This window comes from Sturnus vulgaris, chromosome 1 (genome assembly GCF_052056855.1).
Source record: "Sturnus vulgaris isolate bStuVul1 chromosome 1, bStuVul1.hap1, whole genome shotgun sequence".
Classification (NCBI taxonomy): Eukaryota; Metazoa; Chordata; class Aves; order Passeriformes; family Sturnidae; genus Sturnus; species Sturnus vulgaris.
The window spans coordinates 13,285,844-13,307,257 of record NC_142243.1 but is presented as its reverse complement, the minus strand read 5'-3'; the positions used below and the strand labels follow the sequence as shown (position 1 = coordinate 13,307,257).

Genomic DNA, 21,414 nt, shown 5'->3' with positions numbered 1-21,414 from the left:
GCCCTGATTTCTTTTCAAACAGCTTCCAGTTGTGCTGCAACATGCCTGTGTATCTGATTGACACCACTTTTCACTACACAGAAGTGGTGACACAACCCTAGTACTTCTCTTGCGCTTTTCCAGCGTTCCCAATATTTATATCTCACTTCTCATCTCTGAGAGTAAGGCATGTGCAAAACCTATTTGCCTCTGTGATCACCACTTAGCTGTCTGCTTTCACAAAGTGTGAAGTTTTATACAACTAGGAAGCAGTAAGTGGAAAAAAATTAGATTATAGATATGAACAGGGTTTTATGTTCCTTTTCTTTAAATCTGTGGGTTTGGAAAGCTTATCTGAGCTTATTTAGAAAAATATATGTATGACTTTTCTAAACAATTTGAAGTTGCTGCCTTAAAAAAAAAAAAATCATGAAAATATTGATGGAACAGGACTAAATGCCTTAAGTGGGAGAAGCTGGACTGTGCCAATTCCTCCTCCCAAGAACAGATACAAAGAAGCCTTTCTCAACATGGCTCGGCTCCATGAAGTTAAATAGTCCCCAGAGTAGAGGGAAGTCTGTTCTTCAGGAATGAGTTAATAAGCACAATCTCATACTGACATTGTCTAGCCCTCACAACATCCTGCAAGGCATCAACGATTCTATCCCATGTAAAGACATTGGAACCTATGGCCACACTGAGCTAGCAGTGATTTTCAGGGAGGCAGCTGTGTTCTTTCCATGCATACATTTACTTCTACACACAGCAGGCACTCTGCAGGATCACACCCTAGTGTAAAAGCAGCCTGTTACAAGTGGACACATGGAATGATTGGGACCATCTGAGTCACCTGGACAGTCCACACTGGAAATGTGTGTGCCAAAGTGATTGCAGCAGGCTGCAGCCAGCTCCTGAACTCTAAAAACTGAGCTGTTTCACATGGCTACTTACAGCGCAAGTGAATCACATCTTAAAGACATTTATTTCTCTGCACTGCTTCTAACAGAGTATATGAAGACTCCAATCTTGTAGGTTAACAGGCTACATAAACTCTGCCCTACACGTCAAACTTAACCAAGGTGAAGGAGATGTAGATAACCTAAGTATGAGGATATTAATTTGTAGTATCAATAACAGCTGCAATTAGAGATTTTTGCATAGTCTCTGTAAAACAACAGCATTCAATACGAGTAATTGTGCTACAAAAGTGTCTTAAACCATCCACAAGAAGCTGACAGTTACACAGACCAGCCTGGGTAAGTCTCCCAAACTGAGTTTTAATTCTCAGTATAGAATATGAAACAAAACCAAGGGTAAGAGTTTTGGAGATGGCAGCATACACATCTAGAAGCAGCAGCTCTCACACCCTCTGACATTAAATCTCATACCAAACACTCTCTGTGGCTAAACCCTGACAAGTACAAGCCTTTTTAATGAAAAATTCAACATCTTTATTCTCCTTGTTCATGCAAATGTGACCTTTGTGTTCTTCCTCCTTGGTACACGCCTCCACTTCAGCGTGAGTATCTAAGTTCAACATATTCTCTCAATGCACACCTGAAGCTTCAACGCAGCCTTGCTGTGCTCAGAGTCCACACACACACTCCATCACATGAGCAGGGCGGCTGCCTGACTCAGCTGTCATCCCAGCTGATTCACTATTCCATTTATTGTTCCTACCAAATGCAAAGAGACACCTTTAACCAGCAGTGCATAGTAAAAATCATGAGCTATGACAGTACTCGATTACAATAAATTATATCAAAGCTTGTTCCATTACATTTTTTAGTTTCTGAATGCTAAAGAAGCATAATTTCTTGTGTTAAAAATGATTGCCCAACAACAAAAAAATCATGCTCAGATTTTATGTTATTTCTTTTGCCCTTGAAAATAGGTATGTGAATCACTAACACCATTCACCAGTGAATGGGCTACTCTCAAAGAGTTTTAATATTTGTAAGCCCTAAGCAACAAAGGCAAAGACACTTCAGAAAGCACATGCATTGCTCAGGAGTATGAACTGGGCTCAGCAGAACTGCAGAAAACAAAACTCTGAAGATAGTTACTGGTTTAGATCATTGTGGTTTTCTTTTGCTAGAAAGGAATCCAGCAGATCCTTACACTCATGCAATTTATCAGCAGCTGAAGAGCAGCCCTCTCACTTGGGAACGACATTGCCCAGAATGACAGACAGCTGAAATCCCAACCTTTGCCCATGAGGGGAAGCAGGCTACCCAGAGCAACTGATGTCAGATCACTCCAAAATGAAACTTCATGCTCATCCCGAACTACTAGAGAGGGACTTCTGAATTACTGAGTACTTACATGAAAGTACCCCTACTGAAGAGAAATGCAACCCATGCAGAGGTTCTCTACCACAGAAAAGCATTTCAGGAGGCCACTCCAAACACATTCTGGAAACTTTGGGGGGTTTTGAGGACAAAGCTCAAACTCTTTCTTGATAAAACATCAACTAAACTCTACTTCAGAACAATCTTTGTGTGTGTGAGTGTGACAATAAAAGAAATACCAAAATAAATACAAACCCCTATAAGTTCCACCTCTGAACAAAAATTAAGCTAACTTAAGTAACTCAAAATGTCAGTAACCCGGCTCTCAGGATACTCACTTAACTACTTAATTATAGACTCTGTTCCTGTAACTGAAATACAATGAAATTCAATCCTGTGGTTATCCAGAAGATAAACCATTGTAAGATCAAATGTAGTCTCTTACTACTTTACCCTTTTTCTCTTCAGTTTTCCGTATCAATTATTTTTTAGTTCAAAATATGTATCCAGAACAGGAAGGATGATTGTCATCACAGAGCCTGCAATTACCCATAGGTAAAGAATTTGATTCATGAGGATCTCAAATGCCACCAGAAAAGTTCAAACATATTCTACTCCTGAAAACCCAAGATCCATCACATCAGCTTCAACATACAAGACCAAAAAGTCATGTTCTATATTCAGACTGAAACTACAGTGCACATACTTAATAGCAAGAGAACCACTCAGCAGGGCATTTACCTATAAATGCACTGGCATCAGCTTCACTTGAGGTCCTTCAAAAGCCAGCAGAGCCAACTCTGGGAACCTCTTTGACAGGTGATCAGGAGGGGCTGTCACTCACTCATGGCAGCTTCGGGAAGGGCAATGACACAGTCAGGATAACACAGCAGTTCCCTCTGTCCCCGGATGTCACAATCACCCATGGAGCAATTCCCTCCACGAGTACTACAGCAGAGTGACCCAAGCAAGTGACACCAGTGCCATTCACCATTTCCAAAGAGGAGGCATACAGACATGAACCACCCAACACAAATAAACCCTTCAGCCTTCTCTGCTTCCCATCCCCACTGCCTGCTGTAATCCCCAGTGATTCAGTCATACCAAAGCACCACCCTTGATCAGAGCTGGGAACTGCACGGGGTCACTCTTGGGAACAAGGCCACCCCTGCTCATGCACTGAGCTGCACTGCACAGATTTCACGACACTGTATGTATCCAGCTGCAGGGCAGCCACCTGAAAATACTGCAAGTCACAAAGTGCTAAATGGGTATCATTAAGATTTTAGCTCCAGAATTTCACAAGTAGCTGTACTGGCAGATTCCTTTGCCTGGACACAGTTCTGCATTTCAGGGTACTTCCACCCAGTTTTTAACCAAACCTGATCACATAACACACCAGAACATTACCCTGAGCAGCCTGGTACCACATACACTCATTCCAAGATTCAAAAGTATGTTTACTAAGCACGGCATTATCACAGAGTACAGCAAAAGAAGGGTTGAGACAATTTTCTTTTTCAGATGCTCTACCTTCCAGATTTCATAGGTAAATATCAAATTCCAGACACATAGCAGACTATTTTCTCCATTGATTCATACAGCACAAACTATAGGATGCTTGCAAAGTTTTTATGCTTTGTAGATGAGATACAGGGAAAAACCTGAATAAGCTTTTTAGAACAGAAAAGCAGATAAGGTATTTCAGTGGCCAGTAGAGCTGGGATGACTCCTATTTATTCTTTTCTACAAATACAGCTGAATGGTAACAACTATGCCTATGCACTGTGCAAGTGTAATAAAAACGAGGTACTGTAAAAAAACAGATTGAACAGTTTGCCCTGGACTGATAAAGCAGCAAGCAAATAGCACATTGCATGGAAGCGTGCTTGGTTTGTGAAAACACAGTGCCCACTGCTACAATCAATTCCAGATAAGGGGGAAAAGTAAAAAAGAGAGGATGGAGAAAAATGAGAACATTTCCCTTTCTGCCTGGAAATGTAAGATTCAAAAAAGAAGTGTTCTTCAGGGTTTCTGATCCTCAGGATATGCAACTTTCTCCTAGGAAAGAAATTCAGTTGACTCAGATCACAGTCATGTTTGAGCAATCTGTAAATCAATGAACATACCTGATTTTACAGGCTTTGTACTTCAGTGAAAAGTATATAACTATATAATACAGACAATTATCAATTTACTTTTTTAACTAAATTATTTCCTCTACTTCACATTGCTCAGTGCAGGGGTTTTTTTTCTAATATTGATTTTATATCCAGCTTAACCATAAGCTCATCCAATGTATTTTCTGTCTGTTGTTGATGAAATGCTGACTATACAACCTCTTAATATTAAGTAAAAGTGTTTACATGAAAAAAACTATCACTAGCTTTAAAATAACTATTTTAAAGTTATTTAATGGTGTACAGATTCAATATAAATGCAACCTGGGATAGAATAGAAACAGAAATAGCCTTTTAAGTCATTATCAGAACAATCTACATTTGGAAACATATCCCACTTACAAAGTACAAGGCAAACGAAAAAAGCAACATCTGAATTGGCAGAGCCCTACCACCATGCATCCATTCATCACCACTGATTGCAATTCAATTGCTTTCAATAAAACTCAACTTTTTGTTAAAAGTCCTGACTCAGTAGCATTTGCAGGATTGCCATGAGAGTATTGCTGGTAGCTTAAAATTCTGTCCATGTGAATCCTGCTCACAGGGCGAGCTCAGGCGTATGAGGACAGAGCAGGAGAGAGTCAGGAGCGAAATCACTGCTGTGATCATTCCTGCACACCAGCCACCTTTGCTATTGCACGCCTTAAGGAACAACTCTTCTAAGCAGTTAATCAGCAAGGTTAATAGGACAGTACAGAATTCTTAGATTGCTGGTATATGGAATGGCCAGAGTTTACAATAGCTAAAAAAAGAAGCACCAAGACAGCGTAAAAGACAGCTAGTGAACAGCCTAAAAATAAAATAAAACATATACAGTAATAGTTCCAAAGTATCATTATTTCTTTCCATAGCATCATTATATAACCCAAAAATGCAGGAGACGAGGTAACCTTCTAAACCAGAATCTTTGATGTACATGCAGCACATTCAAAAAAACCAGGATTTTTGTTGTGCAAAAATCAATTGCAAGAATCAGAAACAACACCAGAAGAAAACAATAGAGGCTAGGCTGTAGTAGAACAGAATGAATTTTTCTGAAAATGCCAGGAACAGATATGCCGTTGAACAGGTCAGGAATAGTTGTTTCCAAAAGCAGCAAAGGAAGCAAAGTATCAACAATGTTACCTTCGGGACTGTTAAATCTAAATACAAGCAGCTTTGCTTTTCTCAGGGGCTTTCTACTGGAGAGAGATGTCTAAAATAAGAGGGATATGTCAAAACAACAAGAAACACAAAATAATTCAAGTAAATCGTTAAGAGATACATTCTACAAGATTTCATGGAAACTCTCAGGTTCTCCATGCCTAATAACAGCATGTTTATCAAAGCTGTACAGAGTCACTTGAAAATACAGGTCCTAGAAGAAAAAGATGAAAAACAGTTATAATGTCATCTAAAATTATTTTGTAAACACCCCTGATTGCATAGTCCACCAGCCACATTTTTGCAGAATGCTGGAGATAACACAATGCCTATTATAGTTGTTAATAAAACTGAAGGCTTCAACAAAAGCAGTATTAATAAATGGCAGTTATGCTGTAGCATGTTTTTTAAAATATAAGAGCTGAACCACTTGCTAAATTTAAACCAATCATTCTAAAATAACTGGTTTAAGTTGGAATTATAATTTGCAAAACCCCAGTTTTCAGGGTTTAGTATTATTATTATTTAATTCGTACTAGAGCAAGCACTCCCCTGTTTGCTGTCTCTGGTCCTACTGCAGCCCTGCACGTTTCCTTAGTCATAATACAGAGATCCCAATATGACATTATAATCATGAAGACTTAGACCTAACAAGGAGAAAACATGCTTTCTTCAGCACTGTATGCAGAAGGGATTAAAAAGTTTTGGTAGACTGAGTTCCTTTTAAATCAGCATCTGTAGCACAGTAGTCTACAAGCTAAGTTGAGACCAAGGCAATTAACCCCATCAATCCAAAAAAAAAAAAAAAAACCATAAGCATGAAGACAGTTCTTTCAGCATCAGCTGAACACTATTAGAGCACTTACCAACTACCCAGATTTCCTGGCCATGTCCACCTTATTTACAATGCTTCTGTATTAGGAGAGTATTACAGAACTTTAATGAGGAAAAAAAATTGAAAAGCAGATTTAAGTTCTACTATCATGGATTAATATTCTCCCTTCTCCAATTTTCTCATATTTACACCAAATACACCACTGAAAGACCTCCTCTGGCTTCAGTGCGTCACTTTAAAAAAATCACTACTCATAAATCCCTTTAGATACCTGTACTGGAATAAAACATAAGCATTTCCTTTACTCACATTCTAAGTTACAAACATTTAAACAATACACGAATCAACATCCTACACTGTCAAAGACAGATACTATATGAAAGTTTCAACCCAAGTTGAAAAAAAATTACTTAAGAAACAGACATTATTAAGCAGTTTAACACGACGGACTCCACACTTTTCTAAAACGAAGAGACTTTCTTTTCAACCCCCAATTAGCACAAGCTGTTTTCTTTTCAGCTTGGCAAGCCTGGTTTGTCTTTCCATACAATGTCTGAGCCACAGTACAGGAGAAGGACTAAGTACAGTAATATTTTACCACATCCTTACTAGACAGGAAAGATAGTCTTGCAATTAAGGAGTCAGCAGGTCAGCACTTTATTTCCAGCTTGGTTCTGAACTGCTTTTGTGGTCCTGGATCAGCCAGTGACCTCCTGTGCCTTCTTTCTCTATGCACCCTGCAGGGATAAATCCATACTTGCCAATCTCATGCCATGATTTTTGTTTGCTAATTTTGTTTTTGAAGGGAAAGGTGGCAAAGCAAAGAAGAAAACTGCCCAGTTAAGAGGAGTAGGTGCTGAAGAGTCATCTCCTTGCAGATGGTTTGGGTATAGCATGCTGTTACAACTGATGGGTGCATCACAGCTTTGCTGCAGCATAGGCAGCCAGTACAGCAAAGTACTTTTCTCTTTCCTAAGGTCAAAGAAAGACGCAGAGAAAACCACAGAAGGACTTCATGCCAGTACTCACTTGCAGCAATTAACGTTGTGCTGTTGTGAAATGCAGTTAATGAGGTCTTTGCAGAGAATGAGCCACGGGAATACACAATGCTGCTCCCAGGTGAGCAATCCCATACTCCATCACCTCTGTTTAGAACAAACTACACAGCTGCCCAGTTAATGCAGGCCTGTCTTTGGTAAGCAGTGATAAAAAGGAGCCCATTCCTACTCTGTGCCACTCTTTCACACCTGAAGAACCAGGGCATTGATACAGACATTTTCCTTCTCAAATCACAGCATCAGGGAAGCAAAACTAACCAGGTATTTCCTGTATCTTCACCACAAGATTCAGCCAGTGCTTCTGAAAGGAACCAAAAGACACTGTGTCTGTTTCTTAAACCTGAACAACACCACTTTTAGTCTCTCCTTTTCACTTCTACTTATATCTCTTTTTATATCTCAGACTCCTGTGCACCAGGAAACTTGCTGAAATGGAGTAATAGTTTTCACAAAAAAGTACCTCTCTTTTTTTTACAATATATTACTGAAGTTACATTAAACTTTTCTGAAGATGCTCTGACTTCTGAATTATAGCTAAGTTTAAGCAAATCTTTCAACTGTGTAGGGACACAAAATGTTCAGTCTTTTCTAACTTGCATAACCTGTATGTTTAACTTTACCTCCATGTTAAAAATTAGGCAATTTGAAGCATTTCATTCTACAATGAAAGCAAGTTATAAAACTATTCAGCTACTAGTGAGGAATATACTATGGCAGCCCAACCACACAGCAAATCAGACCCTCTGCTCACCTTGCAGTAACAGAGCTGGTGCCTGCAATGGGACACAGCAAGTGCAACCCAGCACCAGTGAGTCTGAATACAGATGTGGAAATTCAACACCATGGCAATGACCAGGGCAACAGTGTAAGTCATGACACAAAGGGGAAAGTTTTATTCATAGAGTTCTATACCAAGCATATTATGTATTAAAATCTATGTTTAAAAAAAAAAGTGGCAGATTTTATCCTTTATTTTGTATTAAAGGATCACTCCATCCTCCTGCATTTTTTCTTTCTTTTTTTTTTTAGAATTACTCTGTTATTTTGTCACTTCCTTGTCCATTTAACAACATTCCTAAACCACCAGAGCCTATCAAAGCTAAAAGCCTTGTCCTGCTGCTGGTGTATCACCAACATATGTTTGGAGCACTTATATTGCAAGGCTGCAATCTGCTCTCTGAAGGAGGCTGGTAGCAGGTGTGACAGTCTGATCTGCAGAATGAACTATATATAAAGATGCAAGCAGTGGGGGGGAGGACTCCACAGCTTTGCTTTTACATATCATGCTGTATTTGTAGTCCTACTTATTCAGAAAGAGGGAGAGGGGAGCCACAAAGTTAAAACAGACAGACCCTGGCATCTTAGAGCTCAGTGTTTGATTTCACAGCCCCTCCCTCTCAGCAAAGCAATGAACAGCACCAGGCTGTCTGTGATTTCTGTTCATGCTGAGAAATGCACAAGTTGCAATTGCAAAGAACCAACCCTGTTATTTATTGCATCTAGGCACAGTGTACAAATCCAAAGCCATGTGGTCTTCCCCAAAGGCTGGCTTCCCTAGCAGCCCATCAGGTGAAAGGGAGGCTGCAAAGGGCTGTTGATTATAAAGTGAGTTCAGATCTCTGCTTCCTATCTCAGCATCTACCTTACACCGAAGAGTAACACAAAACAGTGTTACAAAGTGAATTGTCACATTCCACACTTAAGTTCAGAAGGAACAGCACACTTTTTGAAAAAAGTGACAGGAAAATTCTGAATTATAAACAACATGTTTCTAAAACACTAATTAATTACAGAAAAACTATTATTTTTTTATTGCAGTATCACACACAGCTTTAATCCCCAAGAGTGATCAAGAAAAAAATGTGGACTCGTGTCTTAATTCTCTCTATTCACCATGTCTCTGGCATCCACCAACCTTTGGAAACAAAGTCTTTCAGAAGGCAACAAAACACTGGCTCACTGAATCAGAAGCAGCTTGTGAAGGCTGCTAGAGTTAAAGCAGCCTTTACACACTTTCTAATCACAGACATAATGCATGGTCTTTTAAAGGGTAACACAGACCACCCGTGAAACTCATAAAATCTGCAACTCCTCTGCTGCCCAGAGAGGCTGAGGCTGCCCCATCCCTGGAAATGTTCAAGGCCAGGCTGGACCAGCCTTTGAGTAACCCAGTCTAATGGAAGGTGTCCCCTACGACAAGGGGATTGGAAGCAGGTGCTCTTTAAGGTTCCTTCCAAACCTCTCTATTATTCTATGAAAACAAGACATTTATTTTACAAAATTAGCTATTGTGATTTACAGATTCCAAATAGTTTAATAATTCACATAAAGCAAATTTTAAAAGCCTTCTTTTTATTTTGTTCTGATATGAGACCAAGCAAGTGCTGAACTACGAAATTGAGGTAATTTAGAATAAAACAGACCATTTCATACTAATTGGTTTCAAGTACAACAGATGGCTATGGCAAATATTGGGACTTTTTTTTTAATTGAGAAGAGTAGTATGCATGCATAAGCATTTACAGCTCTACCTTGACAGCATTTTTAGAAAGGGGACAACTATGTGGATCTACCTGATCACCCTGGACAGCCCACAGGACAGCACTACAGCATTACCCAAACCTGTCCTTGACCATTTAGCTCAGCACTTCTCTCACAGATCACTGGCCACTGGGAAAATACCACCACAAAAAGCAGATTTAGTCAAGTCTGAAATGCATAATTGTAAAAAAAATATTTTGGAAGAAGATTTAGGATACAGTTCCCTTCAGCAGATTGTTTAGACTTTCCCAGATGCTAAAAGGTAAACAATAGTACATGCAAGCTAATTACCTCATATTCAAATATCAAAAGAATATTTAACTCAGCACAAATTAGCTGTTCGTACAAGCTAGCTCTCCTTCACTGCTGCTTCCATTCCTCAGCTAGGGAATTTCACCAGCAAAAGAAACTTATTACCTCCACAGAGACAGGGTAAGGCCTACGAGCCTTTTCAGCTAAATATTTCATAAACACCAAAAGATACAATACAGGATGGTCATTACCTGTGGCTTCCAATTTAGTAGGGGCTTCAGGCTAACAACAACTATTTTATGGCAATGCCAAAGCAACAAAAGGGTCATCAGGAATTTACTTCAAACAGCTATACTAATAAAGGAGAGACTTATAAGACACCGATTACAGTAATATTTCACACACATTAACATCTGGGTTTAGTTTACCAAAGCATTGTGTTCCTGAGTGATCTCTGGCTACAGTGTGAGGAGACTACTTCATTGCCTAACATAACCACAAGTTAAATATGCTGTTTTACACACAGAGCATAACATTTTCTTTTAAGACCAGGTTAGTTAAGTCCAGAAAATATAGGTTTTTCTCTTCAAATGGAAGCTCTTGAACATACAAATATTTTGCATACAGTGATAGTAATTTAAAATTCACTGGTGTTTTTACAAAGAGAGCCTATGATAACACAGCATTCTGAATTTAAAAGCTCTACTTTATTTCAGCCAGTCCACTTTTTCTTGCTATTTCTTAGTTCAGATTTGAAATTTTCCAGAATTATTACAGACAGAATTTATTTATGCTATTATGCATTTGAAGAAAAACTAGAAAGAGCAATTAAAGCTGCTGTTTAAAAAAACTCAGTGAGAGCAAAAATCATCAAACCTATCTTCTCAAATTAGTATTCTTAATGACATTAAAAAAAAATGTTCAATACAGGATTTGGCAACAATGCTCTGAACTTGTACCATGCCCAGAAGACAGGACTCAGTTTGACTGAGTGAGGGTGGAGGAGTCTCTCATGCTGGGTCTTTTTTCTTGTGCTGGTCACCTCGTTCCTACAGGGCCACAAGAGAAGCAGCAGCTCTGTCAGCGTTTAGGGATAACCCAGGGCACACCCTCACCCCAATGCAAACCTGACCTGCTGCCACACACTGAGCCCCCTGAGCACACACATCCCTGGCAGGAGCCCTGCAAAGCCAGCTCCCCCATTCCGGGAAAGCCACAGTAATGGCTGGGCTACCTCCCCTCACCTCCCTGCAAAAAACTTTTCTTCTCCTACCCAGCACTCAGCTCTATAATAAAAATCAGAAACAGCCAGCAGAATAAGTGAGGGGTATAGAGATGACTACTCTCCTACTGTTGTAATACTCTCCAAATTGCAATTGCACAATACTTTGTAACTTTTAGCAAAGCCTGACACTTCAGGCTAACAGTCTTCCAGCAGCCTGCGACTGCCAGAGACAAATTCAAGGTGAGTAAAATCCCTTCCCTCTTCAGGCTGCACCCGGTGCTGAGGCCAGCACTCATTCACCAGGAATGGATGGCCACCACAGCCCTGCTGTCTAAATCCTTCTTTTGGTACCTGGTAGCCGGTTGCTTTCCTGGTGCTCACAGCTGCAGGAACAGGGTCTTCACAGGAAGGCAGAGGGGCAAACTGACAGCACAAACAAATGCACACTTAAAACAACACAACATATGGTCCAACAGATTCTTGGAGAGGTCAAATCAAATCAAGCTTTGTTATTTCACTTAGCATCTTATTAAAGAAGCAGAAGGTTCTAAAGCTTCCAACTTTTTGGGATTTTTCAACTGTCATTTAAGTTGCTACAGCAACAAAACTTTCAGCTGTGCAGTGTCTCAGAGACACACCAGCATCCCCAGAAGTAATTTTTCCAATGTTTATTGAATTCAGCTCCTTCCTGTTCAGGTCTTCAAGAACTTGGAACAAATTTGCTCATTACATGCGTAAAGATGTGCATTGCTGCAAGGTTCTCACAAGTAAGATACTGCTTTTGACATTTAACAGAGGAGAAAAAAACATTATGTGGCCTTTGCCTAGGGGGAAGATAGAGTAACTCAACAACTCTGAAAGCACATGCAAAAAAGATGGGGTAAGGTGAAACTACTTTTCCATTTAGTAAATGTGGCTACATTTCTTCAAACAAATGAGAACACCTAAGTGGGTGCACACACAAACATACAGGCACTCCCAGAAGTTCTATCTCCATTTAAAATACTTTATACCCACATAACCTCTTTTTTTCTAGTAATACAACATCAACACCAGAAACATTTTAAATTGCTATTCTGAGTTTGTAAAGACATGCACACCCGGAAAAAAAAAATCCTATAAATGTTACCACTTAAAAAGTAAACTGCTAATGATATACCAGCTTGCTCCTCCTGCAACGAATTCATAATTTTCACTACATCAGCAGCAGGCTGAGCATGAGCAAACGTGGAGAGTATGGCCAAAAATGTGACATTGCTTTTCCAAAACAGAGTATATTTTCCCTACCAAATCAGGGATACACTACTTTCACTGAGCTTATTGCCCAGAAAGAAAAGCTTCCTACAATAAATTTCACAGGTTTATTTTAAAAAGAAAGCCTTTGGGTGACATCTGTTGCACCACTGAGGTCAATTTTTTGTCCTCTTGCTAAATGGACCACTCGCCTCCAGGGCACCAAGTTAACCCATTTCTTCCCATCTTTGGTATTTTCAGTTTATCTGTACTTAATGTACTGCATTAGTGTCTTGCTTCCATGCAAACTACCATTTCCCACTCATGAGGGGGGAAAAAAAAAAGCAACAAGAGTCATATCTATCTATACTTCAAAAGCATTTCCTTTCACCAAACTCCAAGGATATCCCGTCCTTTTTTCCATCCCCACAGAAGACCATCCTTCTCCCCACAGCCATTTCCCTTCTGCCACCACAGGAATCATGACAAGCTGGAGGCACAACGATCCAGGAGGCAACACCAGCCCATGGTCTCTGGCAGGAACACAGCAGCATCCCAGGGCCCAGCCCCAGGGGATGCTCATCTCTGCTCCTGGGCAGCAAGGATCATCCCCTGGCACAGAAACTCTTTTGGTCTTCATTCCTCTTCTCATGCACCAGAGACCTCAGCCTTGAGATGCAGGGTGTGGGATGCAGTCCAAGAGTTTTAGTAAGAAAGCAGGAATACATTTCTCCTTTTCTTTGGGACTAAATAGGTGATTAATGTGCATCACTTTGCCACAAGGAACTGAAGTAGAAAAAAAGTTACCAACAAGTACCTGCTACCTGATTAAAACAAAAACAAAAAAACCAACCAAACAAAAAACAACAACAACAAAAAAGCAAATACTGCAACAAAATCGTTACTAAAATTACTTCAAACTTAAAAATACCTGGGACCAACTTGAGAAAATAACTAGGGATACCCATAGGAAAAAAAACCAACCTGATGCTGCTGAGGTATTGTAACAGGTAATGTGATTCTCTCAAAAACAAAAAGACCTTAATCTTTGCTGTTAATTTAAAATTATTTTCCCCCATTTAAAATTTGACTCATTTCTCTTTCACTAGTAGTCATAGTCATTTTGACAAGTATTATGTACGTCTGTGCTGCTGTTTTCTTTTCTACTTTCTCAGTTTTTTTAAACAACCCCACTTGATTATGTAACTTAGCTCAAAGGCAGTTTGGTTTTTGGTGGTTTTTTATCCATTTTCCAGTACCCGACTTGCTGAGCATTACATCAAAATGACCTCAAAGAAACAAAGAAAATATATAATGTATATTAAAAAGGAGGGGGGAAAAATAAAGCACAGATGCCCTAAAGTATCTTCCAGAATTTTTTAATACTTTTTGCTTCACTTTTTATTTTCTTACTGCTCAGAAAATATTTCTGAGTGAGAACATCTGTGCTATATTCTGGATTGATGTTAGAAGAATTCCACTTTATTTTCAATATACATAAGCACTGGTTCAGCATTGTTGCATGTTTTATCCATTCAATTTATATTTGGATGAAACGGTTTGTTTTCCTTTGAAGAACCAGGAAATTGTTTTAAAGCTACATGAACCGTATTTTGTGTAACTAAGATCACCAGCATTTCTCCCCCATTTACTCCATCTTATTTTACCAGATTAAATGTGCCACGACCAAAAGATGTCACAGTCTGGTACAACTGAGAAAGTGTTACTTCCAGGGATGTTTTTATAACAGAACTAAAACATCTGTGAGGGTTATAAGTGAAGTTAAAGTGTAAAAAGCTATGAGAATCAGATGGCTTTCCACTGGTGGAAGGCTATTGCTCAGGAGAAGAAAGGCTGGCAACTCCCTAAACCCCAGATTGCCTCCAGGAACTGCTCCCCAAATGCACTGAGCACTTTCACAGGCTCCTCCACAGTCCTCCCCTCAGAGCTACAGGAATTGCTCAGCAGCTGAATGATGCTTTGCTCACAAGGAAATCACTCTCAAGCCACTCTTCCACAAACACACACTTTACTTTGATCGCTGTTAATTAACAGTGAGAAACCATATAATGCCAAACTGAAATCCATGATGCATCCTGTCCAGCCACACACAGGTGCTGCTCACACCAGCCAGCCTCAGCAGTACCACACACATCCTTCCCTGAAAACACCTTCAAAGCTGAAGGGCTTACATGCTGTCCACTTCTCAAGACCCTCTTTTTAAACATTACAGAATTCAGTCTTCTTTATTTGAATAATCCTAGATACTTGCTGGCTCACATCATAGGGGTACAGCCCCAGTGTGGCTCTCAGGCCTTCCTAAGATGAGCCTCCTCCCTCTTTTCACAGATGGCTGAACACAGGCAAGAGCTGGCAGAGAGGGCATGGCAGGGCTTGTGCAGCTCCCTGCCCTGCAAGCCACAGGTCCCCTGGGGCACAGCACTGCTGTGCAGCAAAGTCCCCATGCAGGGGACCTCTCAGCCACTGCCACACTCACTCCATAGGTTCATTTCTACCTTCACTCTGCAACTTCTCTTGCAGTGTGCAAGAGTCACCTGTATTTACAGATGAGCTAATGACAGGAAAACATCGATTTGGCTGAAAACACAGACGGAAGTGGAGAGAAGAGTTTAAAAGAAAGTTTTCCATAATGAGCAGAGGGAATTTATTGCTACAGCCTTGCATTTCCAGCACCAAACCTGCCGGATCACACAGCAGCTTTCTAAACATGAAGCAATCATGACCCATTTAAGTACTTATCTTCCTTAAATTAGCATCTCTCCACTGCTGTTCACCAAGCCTCAGCAGAATGACGTGCCCCATCAGCTGGGTTTCACTGCCACTGTTGGGAGCCCAGCATCAGCGAAGAGAAAACTGCCAGGAGCCCCACAGAATCCTGGAGGAGCTCAGGTAAATCACTGAAATACTACCCAGCCAATACTGAATGCAGAGCCCAGAAACATCATCCTGGGGGGAGTCAGCTAGAACTAAACTGATAGCCAACTGAGCAGCAGGGGTGACAGGGATTGCTTTTGGCATTTTGGTTCCTTATTGGGGTTGAGACGATTTCTGTGCACTCTGTAAATAGCCTGTAAGATTTCTTTCTACTTAAAAAAGGCTTGAGACTTGCATATATAGAAACATGAAATCCAAATTTTAAAAGAAAAATAAAAAAACCACACACACACAGACACACAAAAAGAAATGTTTAAATTTTAAATTTTTAAATTTTTCCTTAATTTTTTATGCTAAATTTAGCCACTACTGCCCTTGAGTATTGCCAAAGGGGTCACTGAATGGGCATTGTGGCAGATCCATTTAAGCCTGTGGCAAAAACCTAGTGGTCAGGCTTGAGGAGGGAACGTGCCAAGAACAATAGAAAGACCAAGAAAAATCAGCAGATTCTCATACCAACCCACCCATGTATTAGGCTCTACAAACGATGTCCCAGTGACACAGCCATGAGGAGCCATGCAACTCTTTGCTCTGCAGAACACAACTTGCATCAAAGCTGCCATTGTACACCTGGCAGATAACTGGCTGTCTGAGAACTGACTTTTAAGCAAATAATCCCCGTTAGCTGGCACTGGGGGGAATAAAATCAAAAACAGAAAAAACAAAGCAAGCTTCACAAACACAATCACTCAGGCTACAACCTTCCTCCCTCACAATTCCCTGCTGATGAATGTCAGACCTACCAAAGAGATGGAGCTTTAAGCTCTGGGTGGCCTAAGCCCCCAGTGTACAAATTAAATGAGAATATGGTCATCTGACACCTGTTACCTTTGCTTAACTGCCAACTTTCCTGGAGTTCTGGTCTCTTATCAGCAACAGCCTCTAACACTATCAAAGTACAGATTACCATTTCTTTTCACAAATATTAGTGCTCTGCAGTTTTCAAATTAACAATTGAAGTATTGTTCCATGCAACATTAAAACCCCCACAAAACTTCATTTCCTACAGCATTTGGCAAGGGAGAGGGGAAAAATGTCTCGAGACTTCTATTAAAATCTTTTTGATTCAGCAGGAAAACTGTTAATTTACTTATTTTAACTGAAAAATTAGGGTTATAAATAAGGTCTAGGAGCTACAAGCTCATGATATGCAGGGCATCAGCCTGAACTAACATGGAGACCAAATAATCCCTCTAGGGACTGAACGTGACACTGAACAACTCCAGCAAATCTACAATTTCCTATTTCATATTCTTGCTTACCATGCTCATTTACACCACATTATTTTTTTTTAAATTTTATCTACCCATTGCTTATGCACACCTATTTTTACTTGCAAGAAAAAGAAGATAAAAGTTAAAATGCTTACAATAGCCTCCCCAAAAACCAAAGCATGAGAGATTATGCTGACAGTCAAAAGTCAACAAAAAAAGTCAGTCTGGCTACATCTAGATCAAACCAAAGTTACAAGATCCACAATTACTTCCTTTTGATAGTTGCTCAGTACATAATTTTTATAATAATTTTCCACCTTTTAACACTGGTTCAATATTTGATAACCTGTGTTTCATCTCAGCTGCCTGTCTGCTTTCTCCCTTTTGGTGCAGGCCATCATCTCTTGCCATCAATGTTAAGTCATTCAGATGCGCCTGATCTCCCCTCTTAAACCACTGTTACCTTCTTGCAAGTATTTAACCATTAAATTAATTGCTAGGACTACACCAACTCGCCAGGACTGCACAACCCTCGACCAGCAGGGTCTGGAAAATGCATCTACCATTCCTGAGGCCAGCTGTCCCCTGCCCAGGTTGTACTCCTTTAAGGTTCAGGCAGGGATTGTGCCAGAGGCTGCATCAGTCCATCCAGCCTCACAGAAGTGCACCATTAGCGTGCCCCTACGAAAACTGGGTTTCATTAAACATGATCGATTTTGCTGACTCCACTTGCCCTGAACAAGGTGGACATTTCAAACATCTCGTATCATTTGCTTGTTCATTTCCCGCAAACACAACCTGCAGAAAGAATGCATCATGTTTCAGACAAAAAGCTTCTCTTGGAACACAAGCAAAAGAACAGAAAAATTTATACACACTACATTGACCAGCCTTTGAAGACAGCGTGTCATATTAATAACTAATTCCACACACAAAGATTTAGCATCGACAGCAGTGTTAATCCATAATTAACTTTTGGAGATTTTTGAATCCTGATCAAAGACATAGCACCCAGAACTAGCTCCAGTTATCTGCAGTTGTGCTATCTGTATGTTTTGAACTCCTAGAATTTTACAGAGAGGAGAATTGTACTATCATGTGGATTGCTCTCCATAAGTACTTTTTCCATTCTCGACACGTCTCTCGAACCTAAATAATACCAAGCCAGGACACTGAGGTCAAATTTTGAGGTTATTCACTCCTAGCACTCTGCAAGCATGGTTTTGGGCTGCCTCACTACAACTGCACAGGAACATCATAAGTGCACTGTGCAGATCACTTACTGCTAATCACAACTGGGAAACCGTGACAAAGTGGGAGGTAATCTGGGAAGGGCTGACAACTCAGTTCTCAAGAAGCTCTCCTCAAGGAACTGCTACATACAGTAGACACACACATTCTTGTAGGATGAGAAATGCTGGTTTTCCTGAAAGTATGAAAACCATAAACTTAATTCAAATATTTTGAATAATCTTCCACCAGATATGCTTCTTTCCATAAGAGCATAGTGGTGGTGAAGTAGATTTCAGCGTCAGCTTGATACCAGCTGCCAGACTGTAAGTTCACATGGGCACATATACTTTGATCCTCTCAGTTAGGGATTACTTTGTCCCCTTTTCTATCTCTATATGAAGTGAACATTTGCTCATCTGCTACACTATCACAGAAATGAACCATCTAACTGCTACAAAAATACAGTCATCTAGAATTCTGGCATCCAAACCATAAAATTACTATGTTTCTCTAGTGAGAGCACAGCAAACAGCACTATACACCTACTTACAAAACTTACTTACTGTAAGATCCAGCTCCTTACCACCTAAACATCACCACAGAAGATCTTCAGCAAATTTAAAAGTAAGGTTTGACAGTGACCATATAAAACACTCAGAGAAAGCCTGTGGACACTGCTACTGTTTTCAACCACGGAATTTCCATATAAGAGAAACAATCTCAGTAATTGCAGCTACCTCAAGTCCATACCAGTGGCATTTAGCATAACCACCATATAAATACTAATAAATAAAACCACTGTGTCATTTTAACCCAAGATGCAGAGCTTTTGATACCAGGGACCAGACAAAGTCTGGCTGCCCCTCTGCACACCATCTTTTTAATAAGTACACGGCCATATTCAGAGTTACATTTTTTCCCTCCCATGCTTCCACAGATGGGCCACTTTTACTTTTTAAGTGAAATTTGCAATGATGTAACCTTTTCCTGGTGGCTGTTGTGTGTCTCCCCTTTGCTTACAATTTCAATCCCTCCCAGGTTTTTAACATCATGCGCAGAACGCAATTGCCATTCCTTAATGCCACTTAATAGTTGGAAGCCAGGATGCAGTCCACTGCCACAGGAGTTACATGGGCCACAGTTTTTGAAAAAACACAGCAAAATAATTACTTTTATTAATGCTGCAACTGATGAACAAATGCTGCCAACACCTCTCATCTGTATGGCCCAATGAGGCATTCAGTGTCCCACTAAGAGTCTCACTTTACTATTCACTGTTTTACCTTAACCAGAGGTACTTTCAGCCCCAGTCTCCTATATGCAAGTAGATTGCCATGTGCATTAACTGCTGTATATGAATGACAGCTGCTATGCAGCCACAAACATATCCTAGTGAATAACTTTTCTCTTTTTCCAGCCAGAATCAGAATATGTTTGCTGTCTTCAAAACCATGTTCTTCAGGAATCAGATGGGGAGGTGATAGGAAACTCAGTTACTTTTCTCCTCCCAGCATCTGGAATTCTCTACGAAAAAACTGATTTTAAAAATTTTCTCGGGAATCACTTCAAACCAATCAATGAACCGTTCACAATATTCCTGCCTTTGCATATTTCAGGACAGTCTGCCAGTCTGCATTTGCCAAAGCAAAACTTCCAGGATCAGAAGTGTAAAACGTCTCAGAAAGGCTAAGGGGGAGAATCGCACTCAAACTTCTTGGATCGATAAGGCAGAGGAAAGAGGAAGGGCACGGCTGAAGTTCTCAGCCAACGATGGTCACACTGCCCAACAAACCAGTTGATTAAAAAGAAGTTTGCAGCAACAAGAAAGTATTGGGGAGGGTGGGGGAAGGGAGGAGAGGAGGAAAGAGAAAAAGAAAAATTTTTAAAAAAAAAAAAGAAGGGAAAAAACTCAAAGCCCAACAAGTTGCCCATGGAGGGAAAGCCAAGTCTGCAACTGCCTTCACACGCACAGCCAGGGATTTCAACATGGGGCTGCGGGAGGCCGGCGCGGGCGGCTGTCGGGCTCAGCCCCGCCGGGGCCGGGCCGGCGCTCCCCGCACCCCGGGGCACCGCGGGCCGTCCCGCAGGAGCGCAGCCTGGCCCGGGGCGCGGGGCGCGGAGGGGCCGCGGGCGGCCGCGCTGCTGCGGGCCCCTCGGAGCCCGGCCCGGCGCGGGGGGCGGCCCGCGGGGCGCCGCCGGACGCCCGTGCGGCGGGGTCCCCTCGCACCGCCCTCCCCGCCGGGCCTGGAGGGCCGGGAAGCCTGGAGCTGGATTTCCAGCCCTCCGCGGCGACTCCCGCCCGGCCCGCGGCGCCTCGGCCCCGCCACCCGCCCCGGGGCAGACCCGGCACTGCCGGCCCCCGCGCTGCTCTGCCGGCCGGGCTCGGGCGGCTCCCGCACCGACACCCCCGGGGGCCGCCAGGCACCGGCGAACAAAGGGCCGAGGCCCGCCAGGCGCCCGCGGGGAGCCGCGGAGGGGCCGCGCTGGCTGCTGCGGAGGGGCCGAGCCCCCCCCGCTCCCCGCGGCAGCGCCGGGCACGCGCTCCCCGCTCCCCGCGGGCTCCGCCGCCGCCGCCGGCCGCCCCCGGCCCCGCTCTCACCGCTCCCCCCGGCGGGGCAGCCCGGACTTTTCCCCCTCGCTTCCCTCCCCACTCCGGGAAGCGCCATATTGATCGCGGGCGCCGCTCCCCGCGCCCCTCACCTTGGCGATCGCCTTCTTGTACCGGGTCACCGCTTGCTGGATCAAGCTGAAAACTTTCATGTTCCCGTCCCCGCAGGGCACGACCACCCGCGTCCTCCCGAAGCACACCGTGACTTTCATCCTGCGCGGCCGGGGGGCTCCCGAGTCCCTCCGGCCCCGCACAGCCTTCCTCCTCCTCCTCCTCCTCTTCCCCTCCGCCCTCCGCCACGGCCGCCCCCCGGCGGGGCGCGGCGCTCAGCCCCCGGCCGCCGCCGGGCTGCCGCTGCGGGCGCCCTGCCTCCGCCGCGGCTTCGCGGCCGGCCCGGCGAGGCGCGGGGAACGGAGGGCAGCGCAGGACGGGGGCCGGTGCTGCCTTCCCGAGGCCCGGGGCCGCTCACATGCCGCGGCGCTGCCCGCGGCCACCTGCTCGGCTCCTGCCCCGGCGCGCAGCGGCGGCGGGCGGGGCGGCGGCGCTGGCTCCCGCTCCGGAGGCGTGGGGCGGTGCGGCGGGGCGGGGGCAGCCGGCCGGCTCCGCGGGGCGCCGGCAGCGCGGACGGGGCGGGGGAGCCGCCGGGATCCGCACACGGTCGGAG

General features: G+C 42.8%; 1 protein-coding gene across 12 annotated transcripts in view; it reads right to left on the bottom strand.

Annotated features, from left to right (window-relative positions):
- The window catches only part of PARD3 (par-3 family cell polarity regulator), a 442,545-nt gene extending 421,506 nt beyond the window's left edge, over window positions 1-21,039 (bottom strand). For 5 of the 12 annotated variants that reach the window (XM_088159628.1, XM_088159633.1, XM_088159650.1 and 2 more), the window contains exon 1: window positions 20,843-21,037. In XM_088159628.1, coding sequence (XP_088015754.1) covers window positions 20,843-20,962 — 120 coding nt within the window. In that variant the 5' untranslated portion in view covers window positions 20,963-21,037. Of the gene's footprint in view, window positions 1-20,842 lie in introns of all 12 variants that reach the window. The other 7 variants (XM_088159618.1, XM_088159636.1, XM_088159641.1 and 4 more) reach the window with 2 other exon arrangements.
- Window positions 21,040-21,414: the final 375 nt, after the last annotated feature.